The sequence below is a fragment of the Canis aureus genome, chromosome 23 (genome assembly GCF_053574225.1).
Source record: "Canis aureus isolate CA01 chromosome 23, VMU_Caureus_v.1.0, whole genome shotgun sequence".
NCBI classification, from domain to species: domain Eukaryota; kingdom Metazoa; phylum Chordata; class Mammalia; order Carnivora; family Canidae; genus Canis; species Canis aureus.
The window spans coordinates 44,405,795-44,432,736 of NC_135633.1; the positions used below are offsets into that span (position 1 = coordinate 44,405,795).

General features: G+C 38.4%; 1 protein-coding gene and 1 pseudogene across 6 annotated transcripts in view; both read left to right on the top strand.

The window, feature by feature from the left end:
* The window catches only part of DEUP1 (deuterosome assembly protein 1), a 101,697-nt gene that overhangs the window by 70,313 nt on the left and 4,442 nt on the right, over positions 1-26,942 (top strand). For 2 of the 6 annotated variants that reach the window (XM_077867445.1, XM_077867442.1), the window contains 2 exons: positions 636-750; positions 9,445-10,450. In XM_077867445.1, coding sequence (XP_077723571.1) covers positions 636-750; positions 9,445-9,621 — 292 coding nt within the window. In that variant the 3' untranslated portion in view covers positions 9,622-10,450. Of the gene's footprint in view, positions 1-635; positions 751-869; positions 1,006-9,239; positions 9,264-9,444; positions 10,451-12,284; positions 12,429-26,942 lie in introns of those variants that run through there. The other 4 variants (XM_077867446.1, XM_077867448.1, XM_077867447.1 and 1 more) reach the window with 4 other exon arrangements.
* On the top strand, positions 24,652-25,096 carry LOC144295549 (SOSS complex subunit C pseudogene; annotated as a pseudogene).

The window sequence follows — 26,942 nt, forward strand, 5'->3', positions numbered from 1 at the left end:
CTGATTATGGAGTTCAATTCTCCCAACCATCTTTTTTAATCAATGAAAAAAATAAAAGTCACAGAAAGATATAGTTATCTGCTCAAGGTCAAGGTCATACAGCTACTAAGGATGAGTTTAGGAGATGATACAAATTGAAATAATGTCACAAATTGTTAAATCCTATAGGAATGAGAATTATTGTACAAGGGCTTGTTCTAGCATCAAAAAAAAAAAAAAAAGGCAGCATAATTCTGTTGAGAAAGCCATCGAGGTTAAGTGAAATAGAGAATACAGAAAGAGGATTATTTAGAATTGTCAAGGGCAGCAGTGTTAGCTGTTTTGAGATTCTTTCCAAACTGGTATCATGTTGTTTAATTAAATGGCAGAGGGACCCGAAAGTAAAACACAGAAAGAGATACAAAGTAGGCAATAAGAATTGAAGAATATTTTTAATAATTACAAAGTTTTCTGTTCGTTATTAATCATTAGAAATGACTCATCTGGAAAATTATTTTCAAAGAGATACTGAGATAAGAAGGCCAAACTTTTTGCTGTGCTTCCCCCACTGTTACATCAAAGAAATTGAAATCTTTAGCTACATGAACAGGCAGTGTCCTTGGTAGCGGTAAATGAGAACCATCCTTCTCTTTTAGACTTAGCCAAGATCGTGAGCCAAACAGAAGTGCAACGCCTCCACTGCCACCTTTGCCATTTCAAACCAAAGAAATGACGAGTCCCCTGGTTAGTGATGATGAAGTGTTCCCGCTGGTGAGTTGCTGGGTTGTTGGTTAATTTTTTTTCCTTTAAGGAATGACTACTCCTACACTGATACCTATACACTGATGTTCACATAGTTGTTAAGAAAGAAAATATTGCTTCTTGAATAGGACTCCAAGGTGGATCTGTGAGTCGTTTGGCCGTGCCTTTCTACAGAAGGAAAAGAGATCCATAATGTTTCATCAAGTATTTCAATCTAAGGCTATTTTCTGAGATTCATCATCCATATTGTTTTATATGTTAATTTTATGTAGTTAATCCATTTTTGTTTCTCGATAGTATTCCATTGTAAATAAATGCTGCATAGAATGATACTACAATTTATCCATTTTACTGTTGGCAGACATTTGAGTTATTTCCAGCTCAGGAATATTACAAATAATGCTGCTAAAAACATTCTTGTATGTATCTTTTGGTACACACGTGTACACATTTCCATTGGGTATATTCCTAAAGTGGAATTGCTGGGTCATAGGATATACTTAAGGTCAGCTTTAGGAGGTAATGCCAAACTGGTTCTCTAACTGTTTGAGCCAGTTAATACCCCAATAAGTAGTATTTGAGTGTTCTTCTTTCCACCACTTGGTACTCTCCGTCTTTTTTATTTTTGCTTTCCTGGCCAGTGTGTAGTAACTTCCTATCATGGTTTTAATATATATCTGGTGAATAATAAAGTTGAGCACCTTTTCATTGGCCATTTTGATGTTCTCCTTTGTAAAATGTCTGTTCAATTCCCTTGTCTAACTTTCTGTTGGATTGTCTTTATTCTCATCGATTTGTAGGAGTTCTTTATATATTCTGGATATAAGCCCTTTGTTGATTATATAAATTGCAAATATCTTCTATCACTTTTACTTGCCTCTTCACTTAATAGTATATTTTGGTAACCAGAAATTCTTAATTTTAATACATTCACTTATGAATCTTTTCCTCTGTGATTAACATTTTTTGGTAACCTATTTAAAACTTTGCCTGTCCCAAAGTTACAAAAATATTATCCTATGTTATCTTTTAGAACCGTTAGCTCTTTATCTTTCATATTTACATCTACACCTGGAATCAATTTTTGCATATGGTGCAAGGTAGTATTCTCAATCCCTTTCCCCATGAAAATATTCAGTTGAATTTGCACATATATTCTAGTCCTATGGATTCTATTGAATTTTCTATATTCCAAATCAAAATAATGACAATTTATTTCCTACTTTCATATCTTTATACCTTTTTTCTATTTTGGGCTTTACTTTACTAAGGCCTCCAGTAAATGTATCCTTCTCTCATTCTCAATTGCAAAGGAATTTCAATATTCCGCCATTGTGTATGATATTCACTATAGATATTTTGTAGACTCCTTTTTAAGATTTTTTTTTGAGATTTTATTTATTTATTCATGAGAAACAGAGATATAGGCAGAGGGAGAAGCAGACTCTCTGCACGAGCCCAATGTGGGACTCGATCCCGGACCCCGGGATCACGCCCTGAGTCAGACGCTCAACTGCTGAGCCACCCAGGCATCCCGATTCCTTTTATTAATATTAAGCAATTTCCCTTTTATTTCTAGAGTGCTGACTTTGTTCGTGAATTAATTTGGAATTTTATCAAATGCTTGTACTGCTTCTTTTGAAATGACCAAAGCAAAAACAAAAAGAAACGACCATATTAGTTTTCTCTTTAGTTTGGTTAATGTTTTTTCTTGTTAACTCAACTTTGAATTCTTGGAATAAACTGCACTTGATAACTGCATTTGGTCTGTTCATACTGGCTTAGACTTTTTGTTTTGTGTTCACTAGAGAAATTAGCCTGTAATGTTCTTTTGCTGTCCTTATCAAGCTTTGGCATCAGATTATGTTGACCTCATAAAACAGGTGGGAAAGATTCTTAATTTCATATTCTTCTGTTTCTTCATTTTCCTTGACTCTCTGTGTTGGTTTCTATGCATAAAAGAGCCACCACTCCCTGCCTTAAGAATGTGATTTCGTGTAGGTTAATTTCAGTCTTATATTTTTCAGTTCCTGAATTTTCATCTGATTCTTTTTTTGCATTTTCCAGTTCTGTGCTGAATTTCCTGCCTTATGATTTAATTTCTTGAACATAATAATCACAGGGTGTTTTTAAGTAGATATTTACCTCAGAAAGTGAGTAGTAGTTCTCGTAGCAATTGCTTTCACTTATATTCAAAGTATATCATGTAATTTTTTAGCACCTCTCCATGTTATACTAATATTGGATGCAAATTATAAACAATGACAACAATAGGAAATGTTTAAACTGGATGGGGTACCCCATGAGTGCTTTTCTGCTTTTCTGGAATCTGTTGGCTTCTTTTGCTAGAGATTGGAAATAAGATTTAAGGTGTTGTGGAAGAAGACTTTAAACCATTAACTTTTGAAGTGTTAGAGATCTCTAAAGCCTTGAAATGTTCTTTTGTGTTCCTCTCAACATGAAATGCCAGAATTATTTGAAAAGAATAAAATTCCATACCGATAAAATAACTGAAATAAACCTCCTTATTTAAGTTATGGGAACCACTGAGGGGAGTTAGCAAATTTTGTATCAATAAAATCTGGATGCTGAAGGACTCCAAAGTAAGCATATATTCCAGTGAAACAAAGCATGATGAATTGCTAAGTGCCATATGGTTCTAATGTCAGATGATTTTAGCATTTTAGGCTAGTTAGTCTCTGCTCAAATATCACCTCATCATGGGTGCCTGAGCAACCAACCTACAGTAGCACCTCCTTCTTGATTCCCCTACCCCTTGTCCTGGTTTTTATTTTTTTCATAGCACTTTACCATAACACATTTATGTCTGTTCATGTGTTTGCTTCCCTCTTCTAGAATTTAAGCTCCATGAATATAGGGACTTTTTCTGTCTTCGCTTACTGTTGTAGCCCCAGCACCCAAAAAAAGTGTGGAGCATTAGTAGGCACCTAAAAAGCATACCAGCGTATCTGTTGTCTTAATAACAAGGATTGGGCTTCCTTCCTTCCTTGCATCACTCCTTTGAGGAAGTTCAGAACCTCAGAGTTGCCAGGAAAAAATTATCTCCTGTTTTAGGTCTGGGCATGGGGAATTTAATCTGCGATGGAAGCCCCAGAATTCCTTGAAAGACATGGTTCAACCCACTGTTCTGGGTTCAGTAGTTTCCCTCCACCTCCACATTTTAACTTCTACATCAGTACTATTCCTTCCAAGACCACCAGCAACCTTCTAGTTCATTAAATATGCTTTAAGAACTTGTCTTCCTTAATCATTTTTTTTTGAAACTCTCATATTCTCTGGCTTCTATGACACTATTCTCCATTGATTTTCCTGCTGCCTTTTTGGTTACTTTTTCCCAGTCTACTTCTAGGCTTCTCTCTCCTATACCTGTCCTTAAATATTAATGCTCATCATTCAGTCATAAAATCAACATTATAAGCACCTAGTGTATGGCAGGTTCTGTTCTAACACATCTTCGATGAGACATAAAAGCCTACAGTCTGGTGAAAGAGAGGAATCTCACCAGTGGATGAGTGGATAAACAAATAGCATTGCAGACACACAATGGAATACTATTTAGCCATAAAAAGGAGAGAAATACTGATATGTGCTATAGTGTAGTAGATAAACCTCCAAAACACTATACTAAGGCACAAAAGGTCATATTTTTTATGGTTCCAACTACATGAAGTGCTGAGAATAGGTAAATCATAGAAACAGGATGCAGATTAGTGGTTACCAGGGGCAGCTCGGGGAGCAGGGAATGGGGATCAGTAGCTTAGTGGATCCAGTTTCCTTTTAAGATGATGAAACTATTTTGGAACTAGATAGAGATGGTGGTTGCATAACATTGTAAATGTACTAAATGCCACTGAGTGGTTCATTTTCAAATGATTTTACTTGATGTGCATTTTACCTTAAAGAAGGGAGGGGTACAATTAATGACTGGAAACAAATGAATATATATTTTTAAAAATCAAGAAATGATAAATTGTATGAAGAAAAGAAAAGCCAATGATGTGACAGGAACTGATGGGAGTGTGAGGGATTACTTTAGGTTGAGTGGCCTGGAAAATGAGGAGAGGACACTGAGGAGACCTAAATTAACAACAACAAAAAAGGCCCAAAGATCTGGGGGAAGAGGGCTTCAGGCAGAGGGAACTCCTGGTGCAAATCTATAAGGCAGGAATAAATTTGGTAAGTTCAAGAACCAGTCCTGGAGCCTAGGAGAGAAAGAAGATGGAATGCACTGGGGACAGAGAAATAGTCAGATATGTAGAGACTTTATGCCAAGGGAAGGAATTCGAATTTTGGGTGGAAGAAAAGGAGGTGGGCGGGGGGTGGGGGTGACTGAAGGGGGCACTTGATGGGATGAGCACTGGGTATTATTCTTATGTTGGCAAATTGAACACCAATAAAAAATAAATTTATAAAAAAATAAAAAAAATAAAATATCTTTTAGAGAGATTCATGTCTTTTGAGTGCCAAATAAATAATAAATTATAGAGGGGCAAAGGTAGAAGTGGGGAGAGCAATTATCAGGCTATTTCAGTAGTCAAAGCAAGAGATGATGATAGCAGTGTAGACAAAGGAACATGTTGGATCCGGGAAATGTTGTGGAGAACAGACCAGACGGTCAATGGGTTAACTCTGGGGAATGAAGGAAAGAAAGGACTCGGAGATGACTCCTAGGATGTAAGCCTGAGCATTGGGTGGATGCTAGCATCACTTTCAGACATGAAAGACTAGGGAAAGGATCAGGATTGGAGGAGAAAATCATGATTTCTAGATTGGGCACTTCAATTTAAAATGTTCATTAGACGTGCAAATGGGAATATCACATAGGTGTTAGGATATGTGACTCTGGTATTCCAGGAAGACATCAGAGCTGGAAACAAAATATAGGAGTAATCAGTGTATGGCTATAAATCTATAGGACTAGACGAGAATACTTTAAAGGGTATAAATGGGGAAACTGTCCTAAGACAAAGCCTTAGACTATTACATTTAGTGTTCCAATGGGAACCTTTAAGTAGAAGAGGAAAGGTTGATGGCGAAGGAGGTGGGCTCATGAGTGACAAGGTTCATTTGCAGAAAGAGCCATTGAGAAGATACAAAGGAATAGAATCCATGGTGTAGGTAGAAGTAAGAGTCTCTGAAACAGATTATGGCATGAAATGTAGATACAGGTGCAACAGGGTATAGAGAGGTGAGGGAGCTCCTTCCTGAGAAGGAGACAAGGCCACCAGGTAATGAGTGAGAAAGTGAATATGCTAGGGAAGTGCAACAGAATGGTCAGGCATTAACTAAGTGATATTAGTTAACCATCAGTTAATCAGATGTTAACTAACCATCTGATATTTGAGGTGGACTTTGAGTGAAAGCAGTCCCCACAGTACACAATTCCTTCTCCAGCTGTTCAGGTGCATGCATGGCCAGGCAGGTTATTTAGGCCTAGGTTTTACCAAGCACCTGAGACAAAGACAGGATGTTGGTGGGGGAGATGGGGAACGAGTTGCTGAATGATTATAATGATGGATCTGGAATATAAGCAGAGTTAGAAGGGAATGGATGATGTGAGAAAGTGGAAATACTAGACTAAGCTGGAAGGATAATAGATGGGTTGCTGAAATCTTGATTAATAAATAATGCAGTTTTCATTGATGACAATGTTGAGAACATAACCATGGGAGTAGGAGCCTGAAATGAAGTTCTCTCCAAGATACCGCATTTGAACTACTTTTTATTTAATTTGCATGTCTTGGATTATTTCAATCAGACTGGCAGCCTTAATTATCTGTAACTTTGAAATATCTCTAATCTACACGTATCTTTTGAGTTCTAGACTGATGATATATCTCATTTTCTACATGACAATCTGAGACCCAAGTCACCTCTAATTCAGGATTATTCAAAATCAAAAGTACTTTCTTCATTCATATATTAATTCAAAAATTTTGTTTAAAATATACCCTGTGCCAGAAGCTGTGCTAGAACCCAGGGAATCAAAAATAAATAAGACATTACCCTCAATGAGCCCTTTTACTATTTTACTTTTCTCATAAGTGGCATTGATGTCACCCAGTCATCACTCAAGCCAGCAGTTAAGAAGTCATCTGTTTGAGATCAGGTTTCCTAGCATCTGAGACAGAGATTCTCAGGAAGGTGGTTTCTTGAAGGTAGTAAGTCTCGGCAGAAGGAGAATCAGGGAAGGGAGGAAAGCTAAACAAAAATGAGCTAAAAACAAGCTGGAGACTAACTTGGCCTGGTCTCACCAGGAGCTTGGAGCATGAATCGCACAACAGAGTTGGTTCCCCTGGAGACAAGAAGTCTGGTGTTCTGTGCCCTGTGTCAATCAGTCCTCGCCTTAGAGGAGAGGGAATAGGCTGCGGGGGATATTACAACTTCTCAGATGAGGCAGGGGCTCTTAGTCCAGCTGAGGGCAGGTCTCCAGAGAACCAACCCCCCAGCAAGCAGGAGGACAGATGTGCCAGCCTGGTGAAGGGAACCCCGCTAGGACACCAACAGCATCCACTAGAGTCTACCTCTTGAGCCACTCAGATCCATGCTCTGTTCATGTTCATTCCATTCAGGCCTATCTTCTCCAAGATTCTGGCTTGTCACATTTCTTGGAAAGCTTGTATGAGGAGGGTCAGTGGGACAAACTACAGGCCTTGATGCCACAACTGGTCTCAAGAACTTAATGGATGGTCATCATCTCTTCACCCATTCTAGATACCTCTCCATCTCAGCTAGCACTTACGTTAGTCCAGGTAGCTTGCCTTGTCGGGTGAGCCCCTGGTTCCTGTGTCCTCCTCAGGATGTGGTTTGCTGTTTACAGTTAAAACTGGGCACAGGAGTATTAAAAGAAACCTCAGTGGCTAGCTGAATATCAGACATGTTCCTCGCTGCTTCCATTGTGTAGTAGTAGTCTTCGTGATGATTAGGGCCAGGTACCTCTGCCAGTGTAGTACCTCTTTTCTGTGCCTCTGATCCTTTGGCATGAGGAGCCTGAGGTGGCTAGGTGCCAGCCAGTGCTTTTTTTTTTTTTTTTTTTTTTTTTTTTCCAGCCAATGCTTTAAGCTCAGTGAGACTCTTACAGGTATCATGGTGGAGGCATTTCCCCCTCTAAGATCCAGGGCCTGTACATCCACAGAGCCTCAAGATACAAAGACACAAGGTAGAAATTCTCCAAGTGGGTCAACAAAATGATGGAGAGTGGAGCCATTCTTCCATCCTCCCTTTTGTTCCCAGATTCACGTATTCTCCTGCTGGAAACACAGTAGCATATAACAGCCATTGGTTGAGAGTCTGTACCATGTCCTGAAGAACGTACCCCATCCTCACAGGATATAATTTCCCAGCTGATGCCCCCCCCCTGCCTTCAAGAAGCCTATTAGAGCTAGCATCCTGCAGATGGTCTGGATGGTAAGACCAATGCATTCCATGGTCATGCCCCCTCTGCCATACTCCTCAGCTGTAAATTAGGTTCCTTTACTATTAGTCAGGATCCCATGTCAGTAACTCAGTCTCTCTGTGAGCTGCCAGGTAGTGATCAAGGCCAAGGCCCTTCAGGCAGGAAAGGCAAACCCAAAGAATATACATCAGTGCTGGTGAGGGTAAAATATTGCCCCTTCCAAGGTGGAAGGGACCTAGTGTAAATTAGTTGCCACCAAAAGGCCGGTTGGTCTCCTTGAGGGATGGGTGCCATATCTGGAACTCCTCAGCTTTGGTCTCTATTGCAAGCAGGTGGGACGCTCAACAGCCATAGTTAGCTACCTTAATCTTGGTGAAAGTGGGACCGTCCTGACAGGCCCATCCATAATTTCCACTGGAATGACCAAGGACAGAGCTAGAACCAGTCATGCTCTCCACTTCTTAGCTGCTCGGCCTCAACTAGGGCCAGTAGCATTACAGGAACGGTTCTGTAAATAGTGTACAGTTTTCTGCTACAGATGGCGTGGTCTTGCTCCAGAATCTTAAGGTTCTTCAAGGCAACTTGCCTAGTACACTTGGCAGAGGCTACACAAGGCAATTTTATTTTATCAGAGATTCTCCTAGTATGGGATCTGCTAAGCCATTTGGCAGGACTTATCAGTTAACAAACAGTTAAATGAGCACTTCCATATTACCACAAAGTGTGTAAGTGGGAGGCTTTGTCAGCTCTAATTGGACAAAGGAGATACATTCCAGCATTACGGCCTTCCCTGCCAGAAGCCACTTGTACCCCGACATGCATCATGCCAGCTCTCCTCACCTGGCTAACTCCAAACAGCAATTAGCTCCCTTTTTCAGCCAATCCTTAATTTTTTTTCCTATCTAAGTTTTCTTTGCCCAAGTCTATCATAATCTTTACGTCAGCTTTTTGGCGTTGCCTATTTTCAGATGAAAACCCTTGGTTTTACAAATTAGTCGAGTATGTTTTAGGCAAGTTCCATGGTAATTTTCTTGTCCCTGTCCCTGCTTTTGCAGTTGAACATGTAACTATTCATTTCTAGAGCTTTTGAATATGCTGGTGGTGTGATGTTTTCATTCTTTGAGGATTTTTCACAAGCAGTCACTGTATTACAACACAGAGAGAGTTAGTCTGGATTATTTCATTAAGAGGTATGTGGGACCACATGCTCCGGATGAAGCATGCCTGGAAACAGGAAGGTTTAAAAGGCTTTGTATTCCTCATCTAACATTTCTTTCTCTCTTTAGTCTCCCCCAGATATAGTCTTCCCAGCCTCTTTGGCTGCACAGCATTATCTCCTGGAGGAAGAGAAGCGAGCAAAAGAATTTGAGAAACTTCTAAATACACATATTGATGAACTGCAAAGACATACAGAATTTACTCTTAATAAATACACGAAGCTAAAACAAAATAGACACATATGAGCTTTTAAACTCTTTCATTTGCTTCCCCACCCCAAGAAAAAAAAGCTCTGGCAAAATATTGACAAAGCTGAATAATGAAACTGAGAAATTTTGTTCTGTTTTCTTAAGTAAATCGTTTCTGTCAGGTAGCCAGAAAATAGTAAGTATTTTGTTCGATTAAGCTGTTTGTATTTCTACATTTACATAATAAATTGTTTGGCTCTAGAGTTACTATAAGATAAACATGACTACAAAAGAGATTTTTTTTTCCCAGTCTAAGGAATATTGTGGAATTAAATAGGGGTTTTTATCCCCACTTGAATCATGTATACTGAATACCCATTTCCTCTGTAACAACACAAAACCAGGGAAAGGGAATGTCACATTCCAAATAGCACACTGAGTGCGGCTCAGTTGTACTAGGTTTGAAAACTCAAGGATTTTTAAAAATGAGAAGCATTATTTTGAGCCATGTGAACATCCTAAAATTTCTTTTAGGGAAAAAAAAAAAAAAAGCATAGCTTTACTGGTTCTGCATTCATCCTTGTAATGTTTTAACACAACGTTTTAACACAATAACACAACACAGTGGAATGTGCTATTTACACACTTAAATATATGTGCCAGCCAGAGATTAGTGCTTTCTTGTTAGTACTAATTACTTCACAGACACGAAAAAGATAAAGAAGATAGAAAACATTACTGTTGTTACAATCCTCTTTGTAATACCTCTGTTTTTAATACAATAAAGGAATACAAAGTTCTGTGGACTGAAAACATAAATGCTCAATCTGTATACAACAGTAATAGCACCATAGTGGACAATAAAATTTAAGTTACAAGCATATAAGCATGATAATCCATTCTTCTTTCTTTAAAAATGACATTTATATAAAGATTATGAAAAATCCCTCTAGTTATTCAAGGTAAGTCCTACAGCTCTTAGAGGTTTCTTTCTCTCTTCGAAAAGATTAAATCTCAACATACTGCAAGATTAAGTCAAGATGTCTTTAGATAACAAGTGCCATTGTCATGCGAAAAATGCAGAGCCCTGTTCACTTTAGGTGATGGGACCCTACAGATTTGTATAGCTCTTGATATTTGCAGAAAGCCTTCACACAGCAATATTCATTTCAACTCAAAACAAGCCTGTGAAGTCAGCAAGGTGAATATCCTTATTCCTGGGAATCAAGCTGTTAGGAAACTTCTAGAATCAGGGTAGTCAAGAAGAGACAGGGATGCCTGGCTTCTAATTACTGGCTCCAGCTCTTACTATTTCCTAGTATCACCTTTTGTAAGCAAGTAGAAGGGAAATAAGCCTGTATCCATAGAAGCCCTTTTTCATGATGAAACATCTGAGGGGTACAGAGCCTTTAGTGTACCCCAAAAGGTCCCTGTGAGGAAAATAATACAAGTTATGGTGCTTTAAGATTATTTAGCAATTCCTAGCCTGGACACAAAATACTTTTCAGTGTTATCTTTAGAAGATGGAAGAAGGGCCACCTGGGTGGCTCGGTGGTTGAGCATCTGCCTTTGGCTCAGGTCATGATCCTGGGGTCCTGGGATCAAGTCCCATATCGGGCTCCCCAAAGGGAGCCTGCTTCTTCCTCTGCCTTTGTCTCTGCCTTTCTCTATGTCTCTCTCATCAATAAATAAATAAAATCTTAAAAAAAAAAAAAGAAGATGGGAAGAAAAAGTATGTTTAGGAAAAGGGCATTCCATAAACAATTCTAAAACCTTTGTATTAAAAAAAAAACTTTGTATTCATAATGCAAATGCAAACAATGCAAAAGCTTACATACACGTATCTCTATAATCCCCTAAATCTGAATGCCACTTCATTCTTTTCAGGGTTGATACATGATTTAAAATTGTGTGCTGAAATAAAGATCTAGATACAATGTTCTTAGAACTTAGCAGAGTCAAGAGAGCATGAACTTGGAGCAGGTCCAGGACTAACAGTAAATTCGCTCCCCTGGATCATTATTTTAAGTCCCTAAGCAAACTGCTTCTAAATCACTAGTTTGGCATTGCACTTAATACCAGCTTTCTTAAAACAGTAGTTTTCAGTATTTTTTTGCTTAACAGCGGGATTCATTGTTCAAAAGGAATCAGATGCTAAAGCCCAGCCCATATATAATCAAGATAAAAAGCAAGCAAGCCACTCTGTTTGCATGCTGAGAGGAGGGAAGGATGAGGCTCCCCTGCGGCTCACACTGGCTCCTCAGCCTCTCCCACCCTCCAAAGACCAAAGGGATGCCCCGGGGCGGTAGCCCTAGGCGGGGTGGGAGGGATGGGAGGAGAAGCTGATGTGCTCTGTAGGACCCTAGCACACAATACATTTTCCTACAGAAATTGTGGCATGGATAACAATTATAGCCTTATCCATTCTACCAAAGCCACCTTAGCCCATGATTTAGCTAAAACATAGTGGGAGGAGGAGAAAGAAAGAAACAGGAGAAAGACCTAAGAGGCCATCTAGCCCTGGAGATGGCTCAAATGGGACATGTGACTTAATTCTGCCTCATTAATGGCTTAAATATACACTTCTACTTCTCAGTTACTCAGGAGCATATTAATCTGGGAATTAAATTTGCGGGGAGGAGCGCGGTCTGCTGAAAAACCAGAGGTAACCCCCACATTTCAGTTGAGATGATAGACATCTCTTGATTACCTGCCAACAGAGCTGCTCTGCTCAGCAGAGCTTGGAGTCCCCCAAGTACCAGCACCGGAGCTGCAGCCTCACCCAGGCCCGGCTGTCTCCTCTCGCCCTGGGAGAGCAACCAGAGCCAAGCATCTTCGAGGCCACCTAACTGGAGAGGCCTGCCCTGGCGGGGTTTGTCTGAGTCCCTGCCTCAACCAAGGTTAACCTGACCTGAGCAAGCTAGAATCAATTGTAGTTTCAACAGTGATGTTGGGTGCTCTCTTCCCCACCCCATTATCTCTGCTAACATCAGTTTCTTCATTATCTGTGTGCCTCCTGTCCCTCCCAATGGGCCCAAAAGGTCCTACAAGAGAGGATTACTCTTTGGCATCCTGCCTCTCTCCCCTGTGTTCCTAGCACGTAACCTCCCCTGGTTATGGGAGGTCCTGGTTGTTGGGGCCAGGCGGGAAGGGAAACTCCTCAAGATGGCGGATACGCCAAAATGGCTGAAGTTCCTGTCACCACCTCCACTTGGGATGACAGCTTGAGCAGACCCTTACACCTCTCCTTTGGACTTCCTCAACCGAACCCAATGCCCTTCAAACCCCAGAGGAGGAAGTCACCTTTGACTGGTCGAATTGCAATCCTTCCTTTGCATAGTGAGGGTCACTCTGACTGGTTGGATTGCAATCCTTCCTTTGCATGTGAGCCAACCAATAGGAAACCGTTCTGCCTTACAATGTTATGTAAACCCCCTACCACCTGGTCTTGGGGCGACTTCCTCGACTCACTCTCTTTCCCCCGTGAGTCGTGGAACCTCGCCCGAGGGTGCCTGCAATAAAATCTGTTCTTGGACCCTCGCTTGCCTTGGCGGTCTCATTTCCGTCTAGTTACTAAAAAAACTTAACACTGGTAAGGAGTGATTGAATCCAGACATGGAGGATACCTTCAGCAAAGGCCACGAGTAGAGCAAATTCAAGGCGGTTTATGGAACAATGACAAAACACGAGATATATGAAATTGTCAGCTGCAGAAGGTGCACAGACTCTAAATTTGTCTGAATGCTGGTGAATGTGAAGAGACCTTTACTCATACTTGACCTCACATATGACCGTCTGAGTATCTATGCATTCCTTTTATGTTTCAACTGATGTCTAAGACTCTGATATAGAACATTAGCCACCATGCCTAACAGAGCAAATGAAACCCCAAGAATCCCAGGTTTTGAGCAATATGGTAGAAAGCGTGAGAGGGATTTGAGCCCAAGGACTTAAAGCCCAGTTCGCAACTGAAACTCAGCCCAACCCTTCCAATCCTGTAGCCTGGAGCATCACCCGAAGCTAAACTCTAGGGGATAAAATATTCCAAACTGATAGAAGGTTCTTCTCTCGAACCATGAGGCTGCACTGTGGCCCAGGGATAACAGTAAAAGGACCATGGGACTACTGAGTCCTGGCTGAGAGAAGATCTTGGGGGAAGGTTTTCATGACCTTCAGGGCCGCAGTGAGGCTAAAATATCAGCAGAAATCACCCAGGCAGTATTGAGAAGCTGCCGCTCATCACCATCCTCCAACATCGGTCAAGAGGGGCCAGCCAGTCTTATAGCAAGGATAAACATGAGTCAGAGTCAGGCATGCAATTGCTGTGATGGTGGCCGAAAATCTCATGGCATAACAGAACTGCCAGGTAATCTAGAATCACAAAGTTTCAAATAGGGAAGCCTTTAGCGGGGCCAAGCATAGAATGAAGGAGGTGCTCAGAGCCACTTAGCAGGCCTCATGACTGGACTAGACATTCCTAGATCTTAAAGGTTCTCGATACATTAGTACAGCTTAGATCTGTTGGAGGCAAGTTACTCTACATGCCTCAGCCCCATGACCTCAACAGAGGTTCCATATCTTTATCTGTGAACTGTGTCCAAAGACTGCTGAGGAATGAAGAAGGTAATATGCAGGATTCCAAGTCTCCATATTCCCTCCCATCCTTGACCTTGTCTCTTTGATTATAATCATTTCAGTGTGTGTGAAGTGCATTCTAGTTTTAATTTACATTTCCTTTATGACTATACAGAAAACACTCTGGAACATAGCGGGTACTCAGGAAATGCTAGCTGCTAGCACTTGTTGCCATCCTTGCCCTCTGAAGCAACAGGTCTGAGTTCAGAAGACAAAATACAACCTCAAAGAACAACACCATCATTTATCCAGGCCCACGTGTTACACATTATTAGAGAAATTAAACTTATTTCATCTTTAGCAGTTCTATTAAGAAATAATTTACATACCATAAAGTTCACCCAATTCCAAGGGTATAACTCAATGATATTTTACTAAATTTACAAAGTTGTGCAATCACTACCACAACCCAATTTGAGAACATTTCCATCACTCCAAAAAGATCCCCATGCCCATTTTCAGTCACTCCCTGTTCCCGTGCCCAACCCCAGGCAGCCACTGAACTGCTATTTCTGACATTTACCTGAACATTTCATATAAATGGATTCATATAATATGCATGTGTTTGCATCTGGCTTCTGTCATTTAGTTTTTTTGGTATGTGCGATTCATATTTTAGCATGCCATCAGTATTTTGTTCTCTTTTTATTGCAGCCTGGTATTCAGTTGTATGAAAAAAAACATATTTTGTTTATTCATTTCACTCACTGATGGACACTTGTCATTTCCAGTTTGGGGCTCTTCTAAATAAAGCTGTTATGAACATTTACATACAAGTCTGTGTGGACATATTTTCATTTCTGTCGAGTAGATTCCTGGGAGTCACATTTTGACTCACATTGTATATTCACTTTTAAGTTTTTTTTTTTTAATTTATCTTATTTATTTATGATAGTCACATAGAGAGAGAGAGAGAGAGAGAGAGAGGCAGAGACATAGGCAGAGGGAGAAGCAGGCTCCATGCACCGGGAGCCTGATATGGGATTCGATCCCGGGGTCTCCAGGATCGCACCCTGGGCCAAAGGCAGGCGCCAAACCGCTGCGCCACCCAGGGATCCCCTCACTTTTAAGTTTTAAAAGAAACTATCAAACTGTTTTCCTGAGGAGCTGTGCCATTTTACATTTCCACTAGCAACCTATACGGATTCCAAGTCTCTATATCCCCTCCTATACTTGTTCTTGTCTCTTTGATTATAATTATTTCAGTGTGTGTGAAGTGCATTCTAGTTTTAATTTACATTTTCCTAATGACTAATCATGTTGAGCATCGTTTTTTGTGCTTATTAACCATTCATAGTTTTTGGTGAAATGTCTGTTCAAATCTTTTGCCCATAATTACATCTTTTCTTATTGAATCATAAGAATTCTTCATATATTTTGGATTTAAGTCCTTTATCAGATATATGATTTGCATAGATTTTCTCCTAGTCTGTGGCTTATCTTTTCATTTTCTTAATGGTGTCTTTTGAAGCACCTAAGTTTTTTATTTTGAAGTAGTACAATTCATCATTTTTTGCTTTTATGGATTGGGCTTTTAGCTTTATATCGGAGAAATATTTGCCCAGTCCAAGATCAGAAATATTTTCTTCTGAAAGTTTTATAATTTTAAGTTTTATATCAGGTTTGTGATCCATTTTGAGTTAATGCTTTTGTATAGCTTAAGGGTCTAGTTTCATCTTTTCAAATGTGGACATGCCATTGTCCTAGCAGCATTTATTGAAATAATTATTCTTTCCCCCATCAAATTGTCTTGGTACTTTTGTTGAAAACTCAGCTGTCGTAAATATAAAATATAAGGGTTTAATCCTGGGCTCTTAATTCTGTTCCATTGATCTATATGTCTATCCTTAGACCAGTACTATATAGTCTTAATTATTGTGGCTTTGAAGTAAGTTTTGATATTGAAAAGTCTAAATCTTCCAACTTACTAGATTGGGTTTTTTAAAAAAGATTTTTATTTATTTATTTGAGAGAGGGAGAGAGAAAGAGAGCATATGACCAAGGGGAGGGCAAAAGGTGAGGAAGAAGCAGACTCTTCACTGAGCTGGGAGTCCAACACAGGGCTCCATCCCAGGACGCCAAGATCGTGATCAGATGCTTAACCGACTGAGCCATCCAGGTGCACCTACAAGATTGTTTTGGCTGTTTTAGGCCCTTTCTATTTCCATATAAGTTTTAGGATTAGCTTGTCAGTTCCTGATTTTTGCAAAAGCTGGGCTGCTGGGATTTTGATAAGGATTAAAATGGCAATTCTCTGCAAATTGATCTATACTGAATCTCAATTTGGTGAGAATTACCACTTTATAATACTGAGTCCTCCAATCAATCAGTAAACATGAAATGTCTCTCCATTTACATGGATATTTTTAAATTTCTCTTAGAATTGTGGTACATTTTTCCATGTGTAAGTCTTGCAGTTCCTTTGTTAAATGTATTCCTAAATATTTTATTCTTTTGACACTACTATGAATGAAATTGTTTTCTTAATTTCATTATTATATTGTTCATTGCTAATATATAGAAATACAATCAATTTTTGTATATTAGTCTTGTATTCTGTGATCTTACTGAGCTCATTTATTCTAGTCGTGTGCCTTAAAAATTTCCACATACAAGATGATAATTGTCTTTAAATAAAGATAGTTTTTATTTCTTCCTTTCCACTCTGGGTGCATTTTATTTTTCTTGCCTGATTGCACCAACTAGAAACTCTAATACAATGTTAAATTGAAGTAGTGAAAAGAATCATGTTGCCTTGTTCCTGATCTTAAGGGAAAAGGTTCAGTCTTTACCCAGTAAGTGTAATGTCAGTTAGAGGGTTTTTGTAGATGCTTTTTTATCAGATTGAGCAAGTTTCTATCTATGCCTAGTTAGTTGAGAGCTTCTATGATTGGGTGTTAGATTTTGTCAAATATTTTTTCTGCATCTATTGAAATGATTATGCAGTTTTTGTCCTTTATTAATATAGTATATTATATTCATTTATATTTTAGGATACATTGATATTGCATGCAATAATCTTTTTTATATGCATCTGGATTCAATTTACTAATATTGTATTGGGGATTTTTGTGTTTATATTTATGAGAGATAGTGGTCTGCAGTCTTCTTGTCACATGTTTGCTTTGTATCAGGGAAATTCTTGCCTCATTGAATGAACTGGTCATTATTTCTTCAAGTGTCTGGTGGAATTCACCAGTGAAACTATGTGAACCTGAGCTCTTCTTTGTGGAAAAATTATAATTATAAATTCAGTATCACTCCTCACTATAGGAATAGTGAGGAATAGACCTCACTATAGGTCTATTTATATTTTCTATTTCTTCTTGAGTAAACCTGGGTGATTTATGACTTTAAATTCAGTTTAATCTCTATAATGGTGCCTCAAAGAATCAGGCCCATTTTATTTTAAGACTTAGAAGATCAAATGATTTATCTCAAGGCCAGATATCTGGAAAATGGCCAATATGTGGGTTCCAAAGTCCTCACTATTTCCACAAGGCCCCACTAGCTTTAATCAGCATTGGGCTTTTTTTTTTTTTTTTAAGATTTTATTTATTCATGAGAAACACACACACACAGAGAGAGAGAGAGAGAGAGAGAGAGAGAGAGAGGAAGAGACACAGGCAGAGGGATAAGCAGGCTCCATGCAAGGAGCCTGATGTGGGACTTGATCCTGGGACTCCAGGATCATGCCCTGGGCCGAAGGCAGGTGCTAAACCACGGAGCCACCCAGTGATCCCCTAGCATTGGGCTTCTTAAAGTGAGCTCCCTCACCCCCACCAAGAGTCGCTGCTAAAAACAGTCCTCTTTTGAGAATGCCCTAGTCACTCCAAGTTTTTCTTTTCTCAAAACCTTGTGCCTCCCTGGAGTCTAAGTTGCTGACAGCAGGAATGCTGCCCACAGATCCTGGTTCTCCTCTCTTTAAAGCCCTATTGAGAATTGCTGCCTTAGGTCCTAGCATGATGCTCACAGGAAACCATCCTGGGAAGGCATCTTAGGGTAGATGCCACACTCAGCAATTTAAACAGAATATTTTCCTCCCTTGCCTGCCAAGGAGGGGGGAAACAAAATGCCCAAGGACCTAAGTGGTTAGAAGAAACCACGCTTATTTTGATACTGACAGTTGACAACTGACCTCTCCTAGGTCAAAAGAGCCTGATGTGTGACTTCCTAAAACGCAGTTCACTCACACAGAAATTATATGGAAGAACTCATCAGAGATAAAATTTATTTGGCTCTGTGTGCTTCACATCAAATAAAAAATTAAGCTTTTCATTTACTTTGTCAATATATCTTTTATGGTGGGGGTGTCTGGGTAGTTCAGTCAGTTAAGCTGCCAACTCTTGCTTTTGGCTCAGGTCATGATCTCGGTGACCTGAGACCAAGTCCCACATCAGGCTCCTTACTTGATGGGGAACCTGCTTGAGTATTCTCTCTCTCCCTGTGCCCATGTCCCTCCCTCTGCTCATGCTCTTGGTCTCTCTCTCTCTCACTCTCTAAAATAAAGAAAAAAAAAACTTTTATGGTGAACTTCCTAAAAAATATGTTTTACTGCTTAAAAGATTATTATATAAGATGAGGCCAAAGGGTTTAACACTAAGACTATGCTATGTTGTACTTGACATATGAACAATAGATCTGTCTTCAACAGAGAGTTTTATACATTAAAATGATAAAATATAAAATAACTGAGCCAACATTCTTCCTATTTGGTATGATTTATTTTGGATTTTGTTTGTTTGTTTCTGAAAACGAGAACATTACAGCTTTGAAATTCTTCATTTTCATCAGCTTGGGGAAAGTCTTCCAAACTGTTTGAGCTCAAACTGTTTGAGCTCAAACTGTTTCTACTCTGAACATATCTCTTGGCTGAGATGAATTATTTGATGAGTCATTCCCAAATGATTTTGATGGATAAACTGATGAGTAACCAAACTAAAACAGCTCTTTGGCTTCAATACAAAGTTTGCTACATACAAAGCTGAATTTATAATAAAAGATTTTTATATTAACAAGGGTTTAACCCAAGAATTTTGGGAATACATATATGTGTGTATATATATATATATATATATATATACACACATACATGTGTGTATACATAAATACACAAAATCAACAAAAATTATAAGGTGGGAGAAAACTTTTGGAAGTGAAGAATATGCTTATGACACAGATTGCAGTGATGGTTTACGGTGAAGCATACAGGTGTATACTTATCTCCAAATTCATAAAATTATATACATTAAATACGTATAGCACTTTGTACTGTACTGTATTGAGATATAACACAGTGGTTTAAAAAAGCAAACATAAGTCAAGAACATCTCAGAAGTTGGAAAACACACATGGTTATGTCACTATTTTTAATGTTAAAAATATGAGTACTTAAGAAAATATAGGATTTAACAGCCAAACATAGTGGCTTCATTTTGGAAAATATGCATTTATTTCATTAAAGATATACTAGATGGATAAGGCACCCAAAATTGTGGGTCTGTTGTTTAAGCCACCTAGTTTGTAGCACTTTGTTATATGACCCTTAGCAAATGAACAGACTCATATATCTCAGACTTGGAGCTGAGAAAGGGGACAATCTTGAAATGGCAAAGGATACAAACAAAAAAGCCCCAACAAGGCCTGCTCTCTCTAAATAAGAGGGGGAGCTTAGCAAGGCAGAAAATATTTACACAATAATCCCTCTAATTCAGCTAAACACCTCAGAGAAAACTGTGGCCCCACTCTCACCTCTACAAGCAAATGTAGACAGAGGCCTAGATTTACACCCTTGTCCCAAACTCCTTGTCAGAGTGTCAGAAAAAGCTTAGTAGGGTGGCAGAACTTTCATTCCCACCACTGGGTGATGAGGCACCCCCTTGGCAGTATCAGTGAGGACTATGTGGGGAGCCCCCGTGAGGGAGGAACAAGGCAGCCCTACCCCTCTCCAGTAGGGTGATATCAGTGGAGGATATGGAAAGGCAGGATACTCAGCCTTCCCCCAACAGTGTCACTGGAGTTCCTCTAAGAGTCAGTAATGAGGCCCCTTATCCTTCCCAGTCAGGGTAGTTTCAGAAAAAGACTACTGTGAAGCCAGAACTCCCACCCCACTCAGCAGCGATGGGGAAGCCCTCTCTGCAGATATTAACAGAGGCTGAGTCAACATCTGGACTTCCACTATCAACTGACAGTAATGATGCTATATACCACTTCCCTGCTCAGAAGTTGTTAGAACAGGTGTACTAAAGCACAACATTTAAATAAAACCGAGAGTCTCATAATATAGTGCCCTAATATACAAGTTTCAATCAAAACTCACTTGTCATATCAAGAACCAGGAAGATCACAACTTGAATGAAAAAGACAATCAATAGAGGACAACACCAAGATGACACAGATGTTAGAGTTATCTGGCAAAGATTTAAAGTAGCCATCATAAAATGACTCAGCAAGCAATTAGAAACATGCTTGGAGGAATGAAAATATAGGAAGGTTCAGCAAAGAAATAGAAGATATAAAGTGAAACCAAGTGGAGATCTTAGAACTGAGAAATATAATATTAAATAAAAACTTGGTGGATGGGCTATAACGTAGAATGGAGAAAACAGAGGAAATAATCAATGAACAACAGGAATCATCCAATGTGAACAACAAAAAGAAAACAGAATGGAAAAAAATCTCAGAAATGTTTAAAACTATAACAAAAGACCTAACAATTGTGTCAGTGGAGTTTTGAGAAGAAAGAAGAAAGGGAAGGACTAAAAAGTACTCATAGATATAAGGCTTGAAAATTCCCCCCAAAGCTCAGCAAACCCCAAACAGGATAAATCCAAGGAAGGCCACATTATGGCATAGTATAGTCAAACTTCTAAAAACTAAAAACAAAGAAAAAAAATCTTGAGGCAGTAAGGAAGAAACAACACCATATCTATAAATATAAAACAATTTTAATTAAACCAGATTTCTAACTGGAAAACATGAAGATCAGAAGTAAATGACACAATGTTTTCAAGTGCTGAAAGGAAAGAACCATTAACCCAGAATATTATACCCAGTGAAAATATCCTTAGGAATGAAGAGGAATTCAAGACATTCTCAGATGAAGGAAAACTAAGAGAATTGGTCACCATTAGATCTACCCTAAAAGAATTAAGGAAGTTCTATAAACTAACTAACTAAATAAGTAAATGGATGGATGGATGGATGGATGGATGGATGGATGGATGGATGGATGAATAACACCACTAAACAGAATACACATTCTTCTGGAGTGCCCCTAGAACATATGCCAAGGTATAACACAACATGGGTCATCAAGCTAATCCCAACAAATTTAAAAGAAATGAAGTAATAGCATATTCTACCACAAGAGAATCAAACTAGATATTAATAACAGAAAGAAACTAGAAAATCAAAAATAGGGAAAGAAAGAACTAAAACAACAGAAAAATCTCCAAACAGTTGAAAACTAAACAACATTCTAAGTAATCAATGGGTCAACTGGGATGTCTCAAGGAAAATTTAAAGATATACTGAACTGAATGGAAATGAAATGTAACATAAAATTTTTGAGAAACAGCTAAAGCTGCCCTACAAGAGAGAACTTTATAGAATAAATGAATACATTAGAAAAGAGAAAAAGTCTCAAATCAGTCATCTAAGCTCCTCTGTCAAGCATCTGGAATGGAAAGAACAAAATAAATCCTAAGGAGGCAGAAGGAAGGAAATAAAATTGATAAGAGCATAAATCAATAAAATTGAAAGCAGAAAAAACAATAGAGAAAATCAGAGAAACAAAAAGCTTATTCCTTAAAAAATAATCAATAAAACTGACAAATCTCTAGCAAGATTGACAGAGAGAAAAAAAAAAAAAGACGATACAATTACCAACATCAGGAATGAAACGAGACATTACTGAGACTCTGCAGAAATCAAAAGGATAATAAGGGAATGCTGTGAACAACACTATTATGAATGCTGTGCACACAAATGTTTATGTGACAACTTGGCTGAAATGGACCAAGTTCATTCCTTGAAAAACACAAATTACCACAACCCACTCAATATCAAATAGATCACTTGAATAACCCTAAAACTGAGGAAACTGAACTCATAATTTTAAAACTATCAAAAAAGAAGTTTCCAGACCCATATGTTTTGACTAGGAAATTCTAATAGAAGTTTGAATAAGAATTACCAGAAACTCTACATGAACTTTACTAGAAAATATAAGACTTCCCACTTTACTTCATAGGCCAACATTACCATGATCCGCAAACTAGACAAAGACAATACCAAAAAAGTGCAGACCAGTATCCCTCATGAATATAGATGTAAAAATCCTTAACAAGATCTGCAAATAGAATTCAGTAACATATATATAAGGAATTATACACCATGATTAAATGAGATTTATTCCAGGGATTCAAGGCTGTTTCAATATTGAAAAATCAATCAATGCAATCTGCCTAAAGACATACAAAGAGCAAAGAAGAAAAATTATATGTTCATATCAACTAATGAAGAAAAAACATTGACAAAATGAAATACCATTTCATGATTTTAAAAACTCAGAAAAATAGTAATAGAAGGAAACTTTCTCAACCTGAAAAAGAACATTTACCAAAAAAAAAAAAAAAAACCTATGGATAATATTTTACTTAAAGGTGAAAGAATGATCAGTAAGTATGTCCATTCTCACCATTTTTACACAGTACTGAAATTCCTAGCCAATGTGATGAGTGTAGAAAAAAAAAAAAAAAAAGGGCGCCCAGGTCAGAAATGAAGAAATAAATCCCTATTTGCAGATGACATGACTGTCTAGTAGAAAGTCCCAAGAAATCTACAAAAGAAGTCAAAGAATTAAGAAGTGAGGTCAGCAAGCTTGCAGGACACAATATAAACACAGAAATCAATTGTACTTCTATATCCAAACAATGAACACAGGGATGTTGAAGTTAAAAATATATCATTTACAATCATTCAAATAAATGAAATAAGTAGGTGTAAATCTAAAAATCACATGTGGGACTTGTACGCTGGAACACTGAGAAAGAAATGAAAGATGATTTAAATAAATGAGATTTATAATGATGGATTGGAAGACTCACACGAAAGATCGCAGTTTTCCCAAAATCAACATATAGGTTTACACAATTCCTGTCAAAATTTCAGCAGGATTCTTTTTTTTTTGGTAGACATAGACAAGATTATTCTAAAATTTATATGGAAAGGCAGAGGAACTAGAATAACTAAAGGAATTTGGAAAAAGATAAAGAAGATCTAGTCTACCCAACTTAAAGACAATATACAGGGAACGTAAGCAAGACATAAGACATGTTAAGTCTCATATTCTATACAAAAATTAACTTTTTTTTAGTAATTAACACATTGTAAAATTTAAAAAAATGGACGATGGACTTAAAATGTAAAATAAAACTTTTTAGGACAAAAACAGAAGAAAAGCTATGGGACCTATGAGAGTTCTTACACATGAAGGAAAAGCAGATTCCATAAAAGGAAAAGTTGACAAACTAGAAGTCAACAAAATTAAAAATATTTGCTCTGCTAAAGTCCCTGTTAAGAAAAAAAAAAAAAAAAAGCTGTAGTCCTTGGGTGACTCAGTCAGTTAAGCAACTTGGGCTCAGGTCATGATCTTAGGGTCATGAGATCGAATCCTACTTTGGGCACAGCACTCAGTGAGGAGTTTACTTCTCTCCCTCTCCCTCTACCCTAGCTCCTGCCCACACGCTCTCACTCTCTACATAAGATAAATAAATCTTTAGAGAAAGGGGAGGGGGGAGGCTACTGGGAAAAAATATTTGCAAACCACATATCTGAAAAAGAACTAACATCTTAGAATGTATGAAAAGTTCTCCAAACCCAACAGCAAAAAATCCAGAATATGGGTAAAAGGCATGAAGACACATTTCATCGAAGAGACTATACAGACTGTAAATAGGCACATAAAAAGATGTTGACATTATTGGCCATTAAGAGAATGCAAATTAAAACCACAATAAGATATCACTACACATCTATCAGAATAGCTAAAAAATAGTGACAACACGAAATGCTGGCAAGAACACAGAAATTGGATCACACTGCTGGTAGGAATGTAAAGTGGTACTGCTACTTTGGAAAACAGTTTGGCAGCTACCATATGATGTAGCAATTGCACTCCTTGGCATTTATCCCAGAGAAGTGTAGACTTATGTTCGCACACACACAAACCTATCCATGAATGTTCATAGCAGCTTTATTCATAATAGCCCCAAACTGGAAACAACACAGATGTCCTTCCACTGGTGAGTGATTAAAAAAAAAATAAGTACAAAACAGAGGTCAGGGAGAGAAGTGTATGCAGAAGAAGGATCAGAGAGATGCAGGGCTGCTGGCTGTGAAGGGGGAGTAAAGAGACCACCAGCCCATGAATTCAGGCAGCTTCTAGAAGCTGGAAAAGATTTTCAAAGCAAAAATAGAGTTGGAATCTTGGCAGAACCGGACATAGAGAAAAGATTACTAACAGATCTTGGCAGGACTGGGCAGAGAGAAAAGAAAATTGCTAATGCAGAGCCCATCTTCAACAAATCATTGCACTCCTGAGACCCTCTCTTAATAAGGACTTCCGGGACCGTGTTGAGCAGCAGCAGCATACTGCAGCCCAACAAAAGGGCCTTTGTAGCACATAGCCCCCCTTTATCTAGATACCTCATAACTCAAGACTGCGTTTGGGAGTCTTATTCTTCTCATTTTACCTTGCCTTGACCCAGATTGGAGAAAATATTTTACTAAGAGTGAACTTGTTATACCAAATGTCAAAAGTACGGTCATCCAGTGCTGTACAAACTGTGACTCTCATAATTTTGATGAACTTTTCTATCTTGTGCTTCCTTAAAAGGATGGTCCATGTAAGTGAAAGCAAAACAGGAGGATAACCAGGATGATGAGAGCTTTGGGATTTGTGTTATCCGAGGAACTGATGCTATCCATGACTATAACTTTTCTGTTAACACAGGTTTTTAACTCTAAATGAAGCTCTGAATTGGATGGTCACATAAGTTCACCCCAAAGCCCCCAACTAGTTGGACTAAGTATCTTATGTCCACAATAGACTTTCAAGAACCATGTATAGTGGCTCAGATTTTATTTTTTTATTTTTTATTTTTATTTTTTTAGTGGCTCAGCTTTTAAAGAAATGTCAGTGGTTTTTCAAAATGTGAAGAGGCTAACATAAGTTACATTCGTATTTGCTGTTTACAGAGTTGATATAGCCAACCTGTCATCCTGAAATATTCTTTAACCCATAGCTAGTTCTCCTATTCTCAATTTTAGAAGAAAATCCAGGATAAGACTAAGTTACCAACCAATCTTAAACATCTTCTGTAAACCTATGCCGTGATCAATAATGTGACTAAATGCTATTAAAAACACTTCTAAGAAAAAAAGTGATACATCCAAACAATAGAACAGCAGTCAGCAATTAAAAAAAAAAATTGATTCAAACAAAGTCCTAGAGGACTATCCAGGGAATTATGCTGAGTGAAAAAAGCCAATCCCAAATGGTTATTTTTATTATATAGCAAAACATTCTTGAAATGGCCAAATGACAAAACCAGATTAGTGGTTGCCCTGGGACAAGGAGGGAGCAGGGGTCAAAGGGAAGTGGGTGTGGCTATAAACAGAGACTGTAAGCATGGCAGTAATGAGCTGTACTTTGTGCCAATGTCAATATGCTGGTTGTACTAGGATATGGCCCTATAGGTTTGAAAAAGTTAATGTTGGGAGAACTTGGTAAAGTACACAGAGGATCTCTATTACTTCTCACAACTGCATTTGGATCTACAATTATCTCACAATAGAAAGTCTAATTTTTTTTAAAAAAGTAGTTATTCTTAGTTCTCCATCTGTTCAAAAACAGATGGCAGGCTGGATTTGATCCACAGGCTGTAGTAGTTTATGGAGTTTAATGCAAACACCAAGAAACACTATATGTTCATTTAATGGTGTTTTAGATGCTAAAACTTTTTTTTTTTTAGATACTAAAACTTTATAGAGATTTAAGCACAGAGGTCTTAAAATGTGTTTTCCATCATTAGTTCTTACAATTACTGCAGTGGTTTTCTAGAGGGAGATGTCCATTCCCACTCCTGACCTGAAAGGGATACAAGAGTGGGTCTGTCCTCCTCTGGATTTGGTCTTCAAAGCCTTTGCTCTTGCTTTCATATCCGCATCGTGAGCTCAGGTCTGCTAAGCCAGCTACCACATGTCCATTTGCTTCCCATCTTCCCATGAGTCGTTCCTCTTGACTGCTCACTTTCTCTTCATCCTGGGAATTCTGTTTTCCTTCATCGTTTCACCATTATTAACCAGAGGTCTTCATTCAAATAATCACAGGCTGAGCCAACACATCAGGGACTTGTGTGGTTCTCAGCGTTTAGCATGACATCTGGGCTTGTCATCATTCTGGGCCAGTGAAGACCTCGGATGTGGGCATAGACTCGACCCCATGGTAACTTCATGCCCATGGATTCAAACTTTCACACTGGATGTAGGTGAGATTAGTTCTTATCATTACTGCAGGTGCTTAGACTAGAAGTCAGGGGTTCAGATCTCAAGTGAACTTGCAGAAGGAAGTACTGTAATATATCCTTATTTGTTAATAAGGATATATTATTATGATGGAGAATAATAATAATTATTATTATTATTAATAATAATAATAATATGATGGGGCGCATCTT